Consider the following 14,310-nt stretch of genomic DNA (forward strand, 5'->3'; position numbering starts at 1 on the left):
AAAAACATATTTAAATCGGTTCATGTGAGTACAGTGGTTCAATATTAATATTATAAAGTGACGACAATATTTTTGCTGTGCCAAAACAGCAAAATAACGATTTATATAGTGATGGCCGATTGCGCCAAAGTCACCTGATTTCAGCAATTTGGTGGTTTGACATGCGATCCGAATCATGATTCGACACGCTGATACATTGTGCTCTGAACCTTCCTGAAGCGCTGTTTTGAAATCGGCCATCACTAAATAAGTCATTATTTAGTTTTTTTGGCACACCAAAAATATTCTTGTCGCTTTATAATATTAATATTGAACCACTGTACTAACATGAACTGATTTAAATATGTTTTTAGTACATTAATGGATCTTGAGAGAGGAAATGTCATTGCTGGCTATGCAGGCCTCACTGAGCCATCAGATTTCAACAAAAATATCTTAATTTGTGTTCTGAAGATGGACAGGGTGAGTAATTAATGACAGAATTTTTATTTTTGGGTGAACTAACTCTTTAAATAAGGCCTATCATATTTAATTTGACCTCTTTTGTTGACAAATGACAGTCAACATCTTCTGAAGATTAAGAACAATCTTTTCTGATCATCTGTTGAAAAATTAAAAAACAAAATATTTTATTTAAGAGTTTCAAGCCCAATTTTGTATAATGTTCGCGCTAAGTACAGAAAGAGAGTAGGAGTAGAGTAGCTGTGTGCGTGTGTCTTTAAGAGCTTGAGCTGCGGTCTGCTCTGATATACATCATTATTGCCTTTGACTCTACCTGACGCAGCTGAGGCAGTGAGTGAGGGAACCCGCCACAAGCATCCTGCACCATGGAGGCGGTCACAGCACCAAAGCCATGGACATTATATGCTTTAGGACACAGATCACGGTTTCCTATTTTAATGTTAATTTTAAGCCAATGTTATTATCGGATAAGAGCAGATGACGGCGGCATGGAGGAACTTGCCACGGAGAAAGAGGCAGAGGAAAGTCACAGGCAGGACAGCGTGAATTTACTTACATTTATTTTGCTTTTGACACTCACTATCCTCACAATATGGCTCTTCAAACACAGAAGAGTGCGCTTCCTGCACGAAACCGGACTGGCTATGATATACGGTGAGAATGAGTCTTTTTTTACATTGCGAAAGGCGTTAGACATCGTCTGCGTCTCAAAACCGAATGAGCCGCCGAGCTAGACAGCATTTTTGGCCGTTATTGTACCGAGTCATCATGGCTGAATCATTTTAGTTCGTGTGTTTTTGCGCATTTTTTGTCAAGATAGGCAGCTCGCTAGGTTTTGAAACACAGCCATCGTGTAAAACCCTTAGCTAAGCCTCAAATGAATGAGCCCGTGTAGCCTGCTAGCCTCTGGGAGTGCTAATACAACAAACCGTGTGGATCTAATGTCATGTCATTTCAGTGTGGTGTTGAAGTATTATGTTCTCCTGTTGGTTTCGTTAATGTTGTTGAATGTACCATAATAGCTGACACATGTGTTTGCCTTTATGCAACCCACAGTTTTGATATTGCATAATATTTTATGTGTATAGCCCGCTTTTCATGGTCTCTGACGCTGTTGTTTCGTTTCTTATTTTGCTTGTCATAACTCCTGTTGAGTTCCTCATACTAGCTTTGAATGGTGTGACAGCTATTGTATTTCAGGTTGTATTGCATTTATTTCATGTTGCTTCAAACCTTTTTTTTCTGCTGTGAGGAGAATTTTTGAAGAATTGTGATGGTTGCTTTTCCATGAATTTGCAATAAATGGCAACTGAAGCTTTAAAAAGTAAAAAAAAACCGATGCGAATCGTTCACTATTTTCTAGGCCTTTTGAAGCCATATCACAGTTTGATATGGGGTAAATGTCAAAATTTAAGTCATTATTCACTGGAAAACCTTTCATTCTGCCCTAGTATTCATGAGAAAAGGAGTGATGTCTGATATGTCCATAAATTGCTCTTTGGAGTTGAATCTTTAATCAGATTATCCAGTACACAAACCCAGTTGCAGTGTTTAAAAGCTAGTTATAGGGAATAGATTAGGAATGCACAAAGTCTATTTATCACTCAAGACAATTTTTGTGAGACTTATATGATATTTTTGTGGTGCTGCTTATACATTGAAGCTTGTATGTCTTTCTCTCTCCTTTCATTGTAATTGCATGGACAAAATTAGCAGGACAATCTCCTTTTGTGTTCCTAGAAGAAAGAACATCATATGGGTTTGGAATGATACAAGGGCGATTAAATGATGACACAGTGTTAATTTATTTATTTTTTTTTGGGGGGGGGGGGGGGGGGGGCGTTTAAAAATGCCTTAGGCAAGGTCGGCAAACACCTGTCTTCACATGTGTCTTGTCTTCAGTGAACACGAGATCTCTCATCAGTCTGAAGTACAAAAGAGTTGCTTGGGCATGAGAGAAAGGCTGGGTTAAATATCATTTACCTAATGGCTTATGGTTGTTGTTTTTGCTGGTTAGACTTATGCCACACTTATTTGGTGTGCTTAGTTTGTCTGATTTGGTTAAACCAAGGTGCTTTAGACAGTAGTGTTCTGACTAAGTTTACCATAGACAGTAAAAAATGGAGGATAATTTTCAGACCTATGTAATGATTTTAATATTTTAGTCAGATGCCACTTGAAGTCACCATGAAATCAAAATCAACAATTTTTATTTCTTACAGAATGTTGCAGTTTTTATTATAAATGATTTTTCTGTGCACATTATTTTTTTTAAATATGCCCTTTCTCATGACGTCACGCAACTTCTGTTTTGCCTCGAAGTGGCATATTCTTCTTCCGTAAGCATGGTGGAATACAAATGCCGCTTGAATGAAATAAACCAAATGTTTGTGTATGTGCCACAAATATGGGGGAGTAGTTAAAAATGGAGTACTGAAGTCATACACTTTCTGCCTCCCATAGTGACTCTTACACAGTGTTTTTGCTGTTTTTATTGCAGATGCATTTGTCAAATAAATTCCTTGCAATATTCGAAATAAAGCTTAGCTTTATTCTTGAGCTGGATAATATTGGGTTTTCTTTCAGACCACTTGCATCAATGGGTGTGAAATTTGACAATAGGGAAGAAAAGACTACCGCAACTTCTGTTTCATGCTGACTTAAAAGGGATAATTCACCCCAAAATAAATTTCTGTCATTAATTACTCAAGTTTTTTTTATCCCCCAATAGAAAACAGCATAATTATCATCATTCATGGTCCAGAAAAGTTGACGCAGTGCAGCGCTTCCATCTTTACGTTAGAACGGCGGTTCATTATTGGCCAACTCCTGTGTCAGCATCACACACATGCATTGTGGCGCTCACCTGAACAGCGTCGGCCAATACTGAGCCGGCGTTCGGACGCACACACGGAAGCGCTGCACTGCGTCAACTGTGTACGAGACTGACAGGATTGAGAAGAAATTTTTGAATAAAGTCATTATTTTTGTTTTGTTTTTGCGCACAAATAGTATTCTTGTCACTTCATAACATGAAGGTTGAACCACTGTATTCACGTTGACTATTTTAATGATGTCTTTACTACATTTCTGGACTTTGAATGATGGTAATTACATTGCTTTCTATTGGGGGATAAAACCTTGGATTTCATCGAAAATATCTTAATTTGTGTTCCGAAGATGAACAAAGGTTTTACGGGTTTGGAACAACACAAGGGTGTGTACTTAATGACAGAAATTTTTTGGGTGAACTAACCCTTTAAGGGACATTTTATCCTCTTGAACCAGTTGTAAGCAAGATTCTCTTGTTTTGCTTTGGCCATCTGTTATTCCGTTTGGTTTCATTAAAGTCAAACCTTTGCTGTAAATATTGTTTAGATAAATTTGACAAATGTTCATGCATCTGAATTGTGTAAATGGTGACCGGAGAGTCTACTTGCATGTCTAATGTACTGAAAAACAGGTATAGTATCATGTCTTATCTGCTTACAATGGGATCTTGGGGAAGAACCGCATTCAGCAAATTTACTTTTGCTATTAAATAACAGCAGTTACAGCAGTCCAGAAAGTCTTGGGGACTTCCAGTTCACTTTGCAGTACATTTGAAACTCATCATAGGTGATTTTATGCTAATTAAGGCATTTTATGTGACTGAAAGATATATATATATATATATATTTTTTTTTTTAAGAAATTAATACTTTTATTCAGCATAAATACATTATATTGATCAAAACATTACAGGCTTTTGTTACAAATCTAGACAAATCAGAATCTATGTCAAATAAATGCCGCTCTTTTGAACTTTGTTCATTAAAGAATGCTGAAAAAAAGTATCATGGTTTCCACAAAAATATTAAGCAGCACAGCTCTTTTCAGCATTGATAATAATGTTTCTTGATCACCTCAACTAATCATATGATGGTATCAAATTTTCATGTTTCAATAATTGCTGAAGCTTCACTCTTAAAAATAAAGGTTCTTTATTAGCATTGATGGTTCCATGAAAAACCTGTAACATTCATGGAATCTTTCCATTCCACAAAAGGTTCTTTAGATTTTTAAAATGTTATTTTACACTAAGAAAAATTGGTTCTTTTAAGAACTCTTCACTGAAAACTTTTTTGGGGAACTAAAAATGGTTCTTCTATGAAAAAACCCTTTTCCAATCTTTATTTTTAAGACTGTAGAAACATTTTTGTTTCCCCAAAGAAACTTTCGATGGAAAATTCTTAAAAGAACCATTTTTTTCTTCTTGTGAAAAATATTTAAATCCATATATCCTTTTCCACTATGAAGAACCTTTTATGCAATGGAAAGGTTCATGGAATTTTAACCGGTTGATGGAAAAGTATTAAGTGCTGAAAATCGGAATAATTCATAATAATTTCACTGTATTTTGAAATGCCCACAATAACAATACCATGAATGTTCATTATTGTGATATATCCTATTACCATATATTGGCACATGTCTAACCTCAGCATATTAAAATGATTTTTGATGGCTTATGTGAAGACTGGAGTATTGGCTGCTGGAAATTCAGCATTGCCATTACAAAAATAAATAACATTCCCAATGAAAAAGCATTATTGATCAAATAAATGCAGTCTTGGTGAGCATCAAACAGCATTCCCTGAATTCAAACACTACATAGGCCTATACGTCATTGCAGTTCTATTCATATAGAAAATGCCTCCTTGATTCTAGATCTGGCTATTTTTAATTTCCCATTCCCTGTATAACTTGTATTTTAAACTGCTCTGTCTCTTTCCTCACCCTCAAATAGGATCTTTCATATTCCTATCCATCAAATGCTCCATCAGAGCTTTCTCTAGTGTGTAATTAGCTTTCATATTATGCTCTTCCTCCTTATTAATCTGCCCCATTCTACTCATTGCACGTCTTTTTAAGATGAATTGCCTGCAAATACAAAGCAGGTTTAACTTCAGCTGTTGCAGTGAACCTGTTCGGCTCAGGTAGTTTTTTTTATTCCCATGTGGAATCAAGGTTGCAATACTATGGCTCACACAATGGAGACACCTGCTCACGGCTAGACAGATGGTAATGTTACAGTTGTGTCTACTTGGGTGTGTTGTATTTTCTTTCTATTTGTATTTTCTCCTGTATATATCACATCACTTGGACTGGGCTGTCAGGGACTTTCTGCTCTACCACCCCTTCTGTCCCTGAAGAACAAGAGATTCTGCCAGTAAAGTGTTGTAATTGTGTTTTGTTTTGGTGTACTGTGTCTGACATATTCAACGGTGCAGGGGAAGACAAACACTAAGCTGCATTACCTGGATTCTGATTGGATGGGGGTTATCCGAGGTCACTCATTGTCGTTGCTCGGTTGTAATTGTAATGCTAACACAATTACTAATGCCTCACACATGCTCATTTAAGCCTTGCTGCACACAGCATGTGTGTGTGTCTTTTTTGTCCTTCAACTCTAAACTAGCTTCCGTATGTTGATTTCAGTGCTGGAAGTCGTATCCTGGCCTGTCTACATGCCAATGATCACTGTAGTTCTCGGGATTTGTGTGTTGTTACACGTACACACGTACATGTGTACACACACACACACACAAACACAAACACACAAACACAGGCTTGCTGCTATACTGAAATGGGAGATGCTTTAAGAAAACATGTTTAATGTAACATCTTGCACAATTTTTGATTTCTTCTTACAATCACCTTAGCTGTGAATAGCATGTGATGTATGACTCTCAAACCACAGAAATATTATGTCATGATGCAGACAGCACCGCAAGAACCAAATACACGGCTGCCTTTGTGAGGTTATTATAACTAAACATTTTTTAAATACTTCTGATAAAATTCTAAGAATAAGGACAACTGATATTTGATAGACAGCATAGCTTTCTTAGTACAGAAGTTGTCATGGTTTCCACAATTTAGCACTGGACATGTGAACTCTTCCTCTCATAAGCACACACAACTAGGGATGCACCGATTTTGGCCGATACCGATAACTGATAATTCTTTATATTTGATAGCTGATAACCGATATATTGGTTGTAAATCTACATCAAAATTCTTATATAATTTTTGAGAGATTACAAAAACAAAATCTGAAGTGTCTCAGCTGAAGGAAATAATCCATTAATTATCAGCTTTAATATATCGGCCAAATTTTCTTTTTTGGGTTGATAACGATAACATTAAAAATGAACATATATCAGCCGATACCGATATGGTGGCAGATATCGTGCATCCCTACACACAAGCAAATAAACCAAATTCCAAAAGGTTAGTGTGAAAAATTCTGTTGTTTCATGTAAAAATGTTAAGAAACAATGTAGCTTTATTAACTGATTAGCAGCATTTAATAACATCACTCTGGACCAATTAAAAAGGATTTTTCCCCTGTTCCCTATAATGTGTTTGTTTTTGTTTCCTTGAACTATTTGTGGTGTAGTTCTGGTATTTACCAGCCCCGGATCCTGCTCTGGATTGTTAATGTGTTTACATGCAGATTGTATTTTCGAAAAATTCCAGATTACGCAATTGGACACAGAATTAATTTTGCATATCACTACTTGTGTTAATTTATTACATTTTGGCCAATTTGATTATGCTTTTGGGGACCATGCACTGTCAGAAAACACTAAAAAATGAGATCTGTTGGGGTACAACAGATTGTCACTGGGGCAGTGCCCTTAAAGAGACATCTTTGTATTTTATCTACCTTTAAAGGTGCCATAGAATTGAAAATTGAATTTACCTTGGCATAGTTGAATAACAAGAGTTCAGTACATGGAAATGACATACAGTGAGTCTCAAACACCATTGTTTCCTCCTCCTTTATCTCATTTGTTTAAACGACCACCGAAGAGGCGAATCTCAACACCGACTATGACGCAACAGTCGGGATCATTAATATGTACGCCCCAATATTTGCATATGCCAGCCCATATTCAAGCCAAGGCATTAGACAAGGGCAGGCAGTAACATCTGGATCTGTGCACAGCTGAATCATCAGACTAGCAAGGACAACAGTGAAAAATGGCAGATGGAGCAATAATAACTGACCTGATCCATGATGTCATAATTAATTTTTAGTGATATTTGTAAATTGTCTTTCTAAATGTTTCGTTAGCATGTTGCTAATGTACTGTTAAATGGGGTTAAATTACCATTGTTTCTTACTGTATTCTTGGAGACGAGCCGTCGCTATTTTCATTTTTAAATACTTAAAGTCTGTATAATTCATAAACACAACTTCATTCTTTATAAATCTCTCCAACAGTGTGTAATGTTAGCTTTAGCCACTGAGCACTATCAAACTCATTCAGAATCAAATGTAAACATCCAAATTAATACCATACTTACATGATCTGAGGCTGCATGACGAACACTTTGTAAAGATCCATTTTGATGGTTATATTAGCTGTGTGAACTTTATTTATGCAATGTATTATAGAGTCGCAAGCTCAGGGGCGGGGAGCACAAACATTTAAAGGGAAGCACGCTGAATCGGCGCATTTATAATGATGCCCCAAAATTGGCAGTTAAAAAAATTTATAAAAAATAAATCTGTGGGGTATTTTGAGCTGAAACTTCTCAGACACATTCAGGGGACACCTTAGACTTGTATTAAATCTTGTAAAAAAGCATTCTATGGCACCTTTAAAGGTACACATCAGTTCCTTAGAGTAGTAATATCTAACCTAAGGTACTACATACTGAACTACCTTTTAGGAGTAGTTAAGGTATGAAGTAGTCTCTTTAAGGGTACTGCCCCAGTGACGGTCAATTGTACCCTTAAAAGTAAAGTTTTTGCATTTATTCTGAGAGTGAGGTAGACTGCAGTGCATTTAACACATTTCATTGTATTCAAATTAATTCAACAGCAATCAGCAGAGTTTCCCACCAAATCACTTCTGTCTAGACCTAGCTTTTATTTAATGTAGTGTATTTTTCATGCTTTTTGCAGGGGGTTTTGCTATATTGTGTTTTTTGCCTCTCTTGTTCTTGTTTCTGTAGTCCATGCTGTGTGTGCTGTTGACTTCCTCTGACGCTTCATTAGTATGGAAATACCCTCCAACAGATTTAACACAGCAGGCTCTCATCTCTACTCCCTGTCATCACACAGAAACAAATCTGCTCACACTGAGCTTTTAAGGAGAAGAGTGTAATTTCAGTGCCACTGCAAAAATTTGTTGTTTCCAAACAAGTTTCCCTTTCAGAATGCCTTCATCACCCCCCCCCCCCCCCCCCCCCCACAGTGTATGAATTAAATGTGTATGTGAGTGATTTATCTTCTGTGTGTTGGACAGGTCTGTTGGTGGGAGTTATTTTGCGGTATGGCATTCCCTCCACCAGCTACCATAATAAAACTCCTCCGAGTTGCACCCTGAAGGAAGGTCCCGTCAGCACGGTGCTCCTCAACGTTAGCGGAAAGTTCTTTGAGTACACTCTCAAGGGGGAGATCAACCTTAGAGAAATCCACAGCGTGGAGCAGAACGACATGTTGCGCAAGGTACAACAGCAATACTATACATACGTATAAAATCTCCTCTGAAAAATCTGCAGCAGAGGTTTGTCAGAGGATGAAATTTCATTTGGAAGTTTAATTTCTGTCTCCTGTTCAGCACTATTATTGAAAACTAAAGCTATCAAAGTAGAAATAATAAAATATAAATATTAGATGAAACTCTTAAAAAAGGTAAAGGAAAATTAGAAAAATTGCTTTGGTAACTAGCTGAAATAAAATAAGTTGAGTTGAAGTACTGAAATTACTGAAACTGAAATAAAAATAAATGAAAGCTAAATAGAAATATTAAAAAGTCAAATGACAAAAGCACATTACAAAATGACTAAAACTTAAACTAAAATTGAAATAAACTGAATGTAACGATAAATGCTGAATCAAAATATTAATAATAGTAAATAATACTAACACTGCTGTGTAGAAGTTAAGACTTTAGTTAAGGCAATAGGAAGGTCCAGCCATTCTTCAAGACCGAGTCATATATGCTAGTATATTCTAAGTTAATAAAATTTATTTAAATTATAAATACCTCCTGCTATTGATCTGATAGGACAACAGCCAACAAACAGCAGCTCATAAATAAAAATGGTAAATTAATCATTTCAAAACCTACCATTATGACACACCAGCATCCTCCTGATGATGAATTAAGCAAGGGCATGTCCCAACAATGTCTCATCTCAACTTCCTGTTTTAATAGAAAATACATAAACACAGGATTGGCAATTGCAATGTCAAGTTATTCATGAGGTCTTTAACAAGATTAATAATAACATTTATTGTAAAAGTGTTTATAATAAATATTTGTTTAACAAATTAACTATTAAATATTTTTTATTGCAGGTGACCTTTGACCCAGAGGTGTTCTTCAACATTCTGTTACCTCCCATCATATTCCATGCCGGATATAGCCTCAAAAAGGTATGAGTGATGTTGTGAGCAGGGAATTTATGTTTTATTGTTTTAGCTTTTATTTTGCTTGTTTAGTAAAGCATTCATCGGTTAAGGTGCTTCTTTACCTCTTTACATTATGAAATTTTGAAATATGATCTATTCTAAGGCATCCTGATCTCTGTTCTTTTTCCGTTTTGCCTCGGACTAGATGAGAGCTGGTCTCTTTAATCACACTGGCACCTTTTAAATTGTGTGGTCACACTTTATATTAAATGTCCTTATCTACTATGTACTTAAATAAAAAATAAGTACAATGTACTTATTGTCTTCATATTGTATTGCAAAACACTTCTGCTGCTATTGAGGTGGGATACAGGTAAGATTAGCGACTGGTTTGGTGGTATGGGTAGGTTTATGGGTGGGTTAAAAGGTAAGGGAAGGGTCAACCATGTAATTGTAGATGTAATTACAGTTAAAGACACCTAATATAAAGTGGGACTTACTGATTTATGCTTTAATTTATATTTAACATGGAAAGTCAGATTGTGACCTTTGTATAATTTGTGAAGCCAGGTTGGGTTTTAGTGTTTAACGTTATTATTCCCCATGACCTATTATTCAGTGGCTTACAGTGTTAATTTGGCTTATTTATAGAAGTATTACAGAGCTTTTTGGCAGTAAACAATACTGGCACAAATACCAACACACAGACATAGTGTACAGAGGCATTGCTTATTATTCTGCTTATTGTTTTTTTTTTCACTTTCATGAAATACTTTAAAGGCATAGTTCATCCAAAAAAGTTTTGTTGTAAATAAAATACAAATAAACTAGTGCCTGTTTTGACTTTCCATGTGATAAGGGCTCTTAGTCAAAGACATTTGTAAAGCACTCTCTACTAGGGCTGATGATAATCGATTATTTTTACTCCGAAATGATAATTGTGATTATTAATCACGATTGCTCTCATTTGAGAAATTGCTTATTACATTTCATAAGAATTATTGCGCTTTCACGTAAGCACAAATAAAGAGGACGTCAACTCATACGCAGGGTTTTTTACCTCATTGAGTTTCCTGATTTATTGTATTTATCATATACATTTACATTATAAAAAAGTTATAAACTGTTAAAACCTTAAGAAGCTTCTCTCAAATGCTAAAACAGCGAAATTCCTAATATTAATTCCAATCATTTCAAATTGTTAACTTTTTACTTTGTGCTGTAGCACAGAGTTGCGTAAGTGCATTTATTCAGCAACCACAATTACAAATGAAATTAATCGAGATTCATGTTTAGATTCATTATTAGTCACTGAGAGGGTTTGCTCACAGATTTAATAGCAGCAAAAAGCACAAGCGGCTCGTGAAGCAGCACAGGCTAACTGTATATGACACTTTAATATGAGCAGAATATCACAATGGAGATCGCTGAACTGTCCCAACATACATGTTTGTCTGTGTTTTCAGATCATATATCACCAATATTGCAACGATTATATTTAATGAATCAGGATCACGATTAAAATATGATTAATCATGTAGCCCCACTCTGTAACAGACTGCATTGCGTAATTTTACCAGTTGCACAGAACAAAATGTAATGAAACCGGATGTATATACAGTATCGGTTCATGTATTTTACTGCAGTGTTTATCAGATGGATATCATGTTTTTGACTTCTGGATTCCAGATTTTAATGTGATGGTTTAGATTGTGCTGAGTGAGCAGGGAGGCCCTGAGGAAATGAGAGGAACTGGCTTCTGCCAGCTGTGTGTGTTTGAGACAGAAGCACAAGGCATTGTTTCCTCTCTTTGTAACACATTTGACTTTTTTGATGATCCTTACAGAATGGAGGAAAAATGAGGAGCTCAGAGATTGTATGACCTTTGGCTATAATTGAAATTAAGATGTTTAGCACCTCAAATTTTCACACTTGGTATGAACAGTCCATAAAGGGATTCTTTATCCAAAAAAAAAAAAAAAAGAAAAAAAGTCATAGTGTTCCAAACCTGTCACTTTCTTTCTTCTGTGGAACATAAAAGAAGATATTCAGAGAAATGTCTGTTTGGTTACCAACCTTCTTCAAAATATCTTCTTTTGTGTTTCGCAAGAGAATGAAAGTCATACAGACTTGTAAATGATGTGAGGGTGCGTAAATGATGACAAATACAATTTTTTGCTGATCTATCCCTTTGAAGCCACCACAAAATCTGCTCCTGCAGAAAACTCCCCTTATTTTCAATGTCTACGGTATAGAAGTAACTGATGGGCTTGTGTTAGATTTAAGACCATTTACTCTGAGACACTCCTGTAAAAATGTTTGCTCTCTGATCCTCTTCTTTACCTTTCTAAGTTTCATTCAGCTCACCGACTTACTCTCTCGCTATGAAAAGGTTTCATTTCCTGTGAAGAACTGCTGCTTTCAAGAACGATTTTATATTTGCTCTCGGAAGCTGTTTGTTTTAATTAGTTTAGCAGGCTGAAATTTAGTTTGTGTGGTTACATGGTTTCAATTTAAACTTCAATTTAGACTATATTTTCTGTATTTGTGTCTCCATGATTACTATTAGTTGCCATCTGCTCACTGCACCTTGATCAGAAAGAGCAGTGCAGGAGCTGCAACAGAGGCTCTTTTGACAGTGAAAGAGAAAGGTTTAACATCAAATTATTTTGTAGTTGCTGTGCTTTGTAGCAACCGAGTGACTCAGCATCTTGTGACTGATACTCACACAGGAAATTTCTGCCCTGTAAACAAGCAAGGATCGAAAAATAAAAGATAAGATGTATCTATCTATCTGTCCATCTGTCTATATTTCGGTCTGTCTGTCAGCAAAGACATATTGTATTGATAAGAAGTGACAGTAAACATTTATGCAAAAGATTTCTATTTCATATAAATGCTGTTTTTTTTTTGAAGGTTCTATTAATCAAAGAATCCTGAAAAAAAAAAAAAAAAAAAATGTATTACAGATTCCACAAAAATATTAAGCAGCGCAACTGTTTTCAACATTGATAGGAAATGTTTCTTGAGCGCCAAATCAGTATCATGTGACAATGAAGTCTGGAGTATTGGCTGCTGAAAATTCAGCTTTGCCATCAGGAATGAAATGCATTTTAAAAAAATATTACAATGGAAAACAGGTATTTTAAACTGTAAAAATAATTATTACTATACTAAACTGTAAAAATAATTATTACTATACTATTACTATTACTACTATACTGTATTATAAAACAATATTACTGGTTTATTGTATTTGCGATCAAATAAATACAGCCTTTATGATTATATAATATAGTATTTATTTTATAAATAATACATATAACAGGTTGAACCGTTTTCTCAGGGCAAGGATATTTTTCATACCATTTTTCTCTTCCTTTTTTCTCTAGAGACACTTCTTCAGAAACCTAGGATCCATTATAACCTATGCTTTCCTGGGCACTGCCATTTCCTGTTTTGTCATTGGGTAAGTCACTAAAGTTCATAGCCTGTGTCTCAATGTGCATACTATCCATCCTAAATAGTATGTGACATTAGTAACATTCAGCGCTATTTAGGGCGGATGTATGCACATTGAAACACAGGGACTGTATTCCCACTGACCATGAAATTGTATTTACCGACAGACAGTGGGAGCAGCCTTGACATGCCTCAGAAACTCATTTTATAGATGTAACAGAACTATGCTAAGGAGTGAACTGTTGTCTACTTTTGATTTCTTGTCACAGACTGGGATGATTTAAGCAAACTTAACAAAAGCAGAAGGTGATAATGGCCAGTTTATAGCATGTAATTATAACGCTTTCTTGTATAGATTCACATAAATTTCAACCTAAACTCTTAAAATAGTATTATTTGTGTGCTAACCAATGACATAATGCAAGAGCCAGGTTCAGGCATGTAATGGAATTTGTGGCAGCAGTACTCAGTCATCGTCAGATGCATTTTGTCATTTGCTGCCGATTGAGCTCCATCTTTGTGCTTAATACCTTGAGCATTTTGCCCTGCCATTCTGAGAGAAAAATGTTTCTCAGTGTTAAAAATCAATGTGTCAAAAGATGTTTAAAATAGAATTTAATATGTAGTTGGATATGTGTATTTCATGCATATAGAACATTTCCATTATGTTGCAATAGTTTGATTAGTACACAAAAAATGCTGGGTTAAAAACAACACAAGTTTGGTTGAAGACGGACAAATCCAGTGATTGGTTTGCTTTTACCCAGCGGTTAGGCTAAATGTTTGCCCAGTTTTATTTAACTCAAATATTGTTTAAAATGAAATGAATGCAAAACTTAAAATGAACCAAAAATATGTCAGAAATGAACATTTATTAATGTTTAATAAATTTACATTTAATAATACATTTAATGAATAATGATTAAACCGTAAACATTTATTAATAAATGTTCACCTTTTGATGATTA

At 35.4% G+C, this 14,310-nt stretch overlaps 1 protein-coding gene across 2 annotated transcripts in view; it reads left to right on the top strand.

The window, feature by feature from the left end:
- The first annotated feature begins 785 nt into the window (after nucleotides 1-785).
- The window catches only part of slc9a7 (solute carrier family 9 member 7), a 40,953-nt gene continuing 27,428 nt past the window's right edge, over nucleotides 786-14,310 (top strand). For both annotated transcript variants that reach the window (XM_067374848.1, XM_067374849.1), the window contains exons 1-4: nucleotides 786-1,116; nucleotides 8,769-8,971; nucleotides 9,827-9,904; nucleotides 13,273-13,349. In XM_067374848.1, the coding sequence (XP_067230949.1) occupies nucleotides 828-1,116; nucleotides 8,769-8,971; nucleotides 9,827-9,904; nucleotides 13,273-13,349 (647 nt within the window). In that variant the 5' untranslated portion in view covers nucleotides 786-827. The remainder of the gene's footprint in view (nucleotides 1,117-8,768; nucleotides 8,972-9,826; nucleotides 9,905-13,272; nucleotides 13,350-14,310) is intronic.

This window comes from Chanodichthys erythropterus, chromosome 21, assembly GCF_024489055.1.
Source record: "Chanodichthys erythropterus isolate Z2021 chromosome 21, ASM2448905v1, whole genome shotgun sequence".
NCBI classification, from domain to species: Eukaryota; Metazoa; Chordata; class Actinopteri; order Cypriniformes; family Xenocyprididae; genus Chanodichthys; species Chanodichthys erythropterus.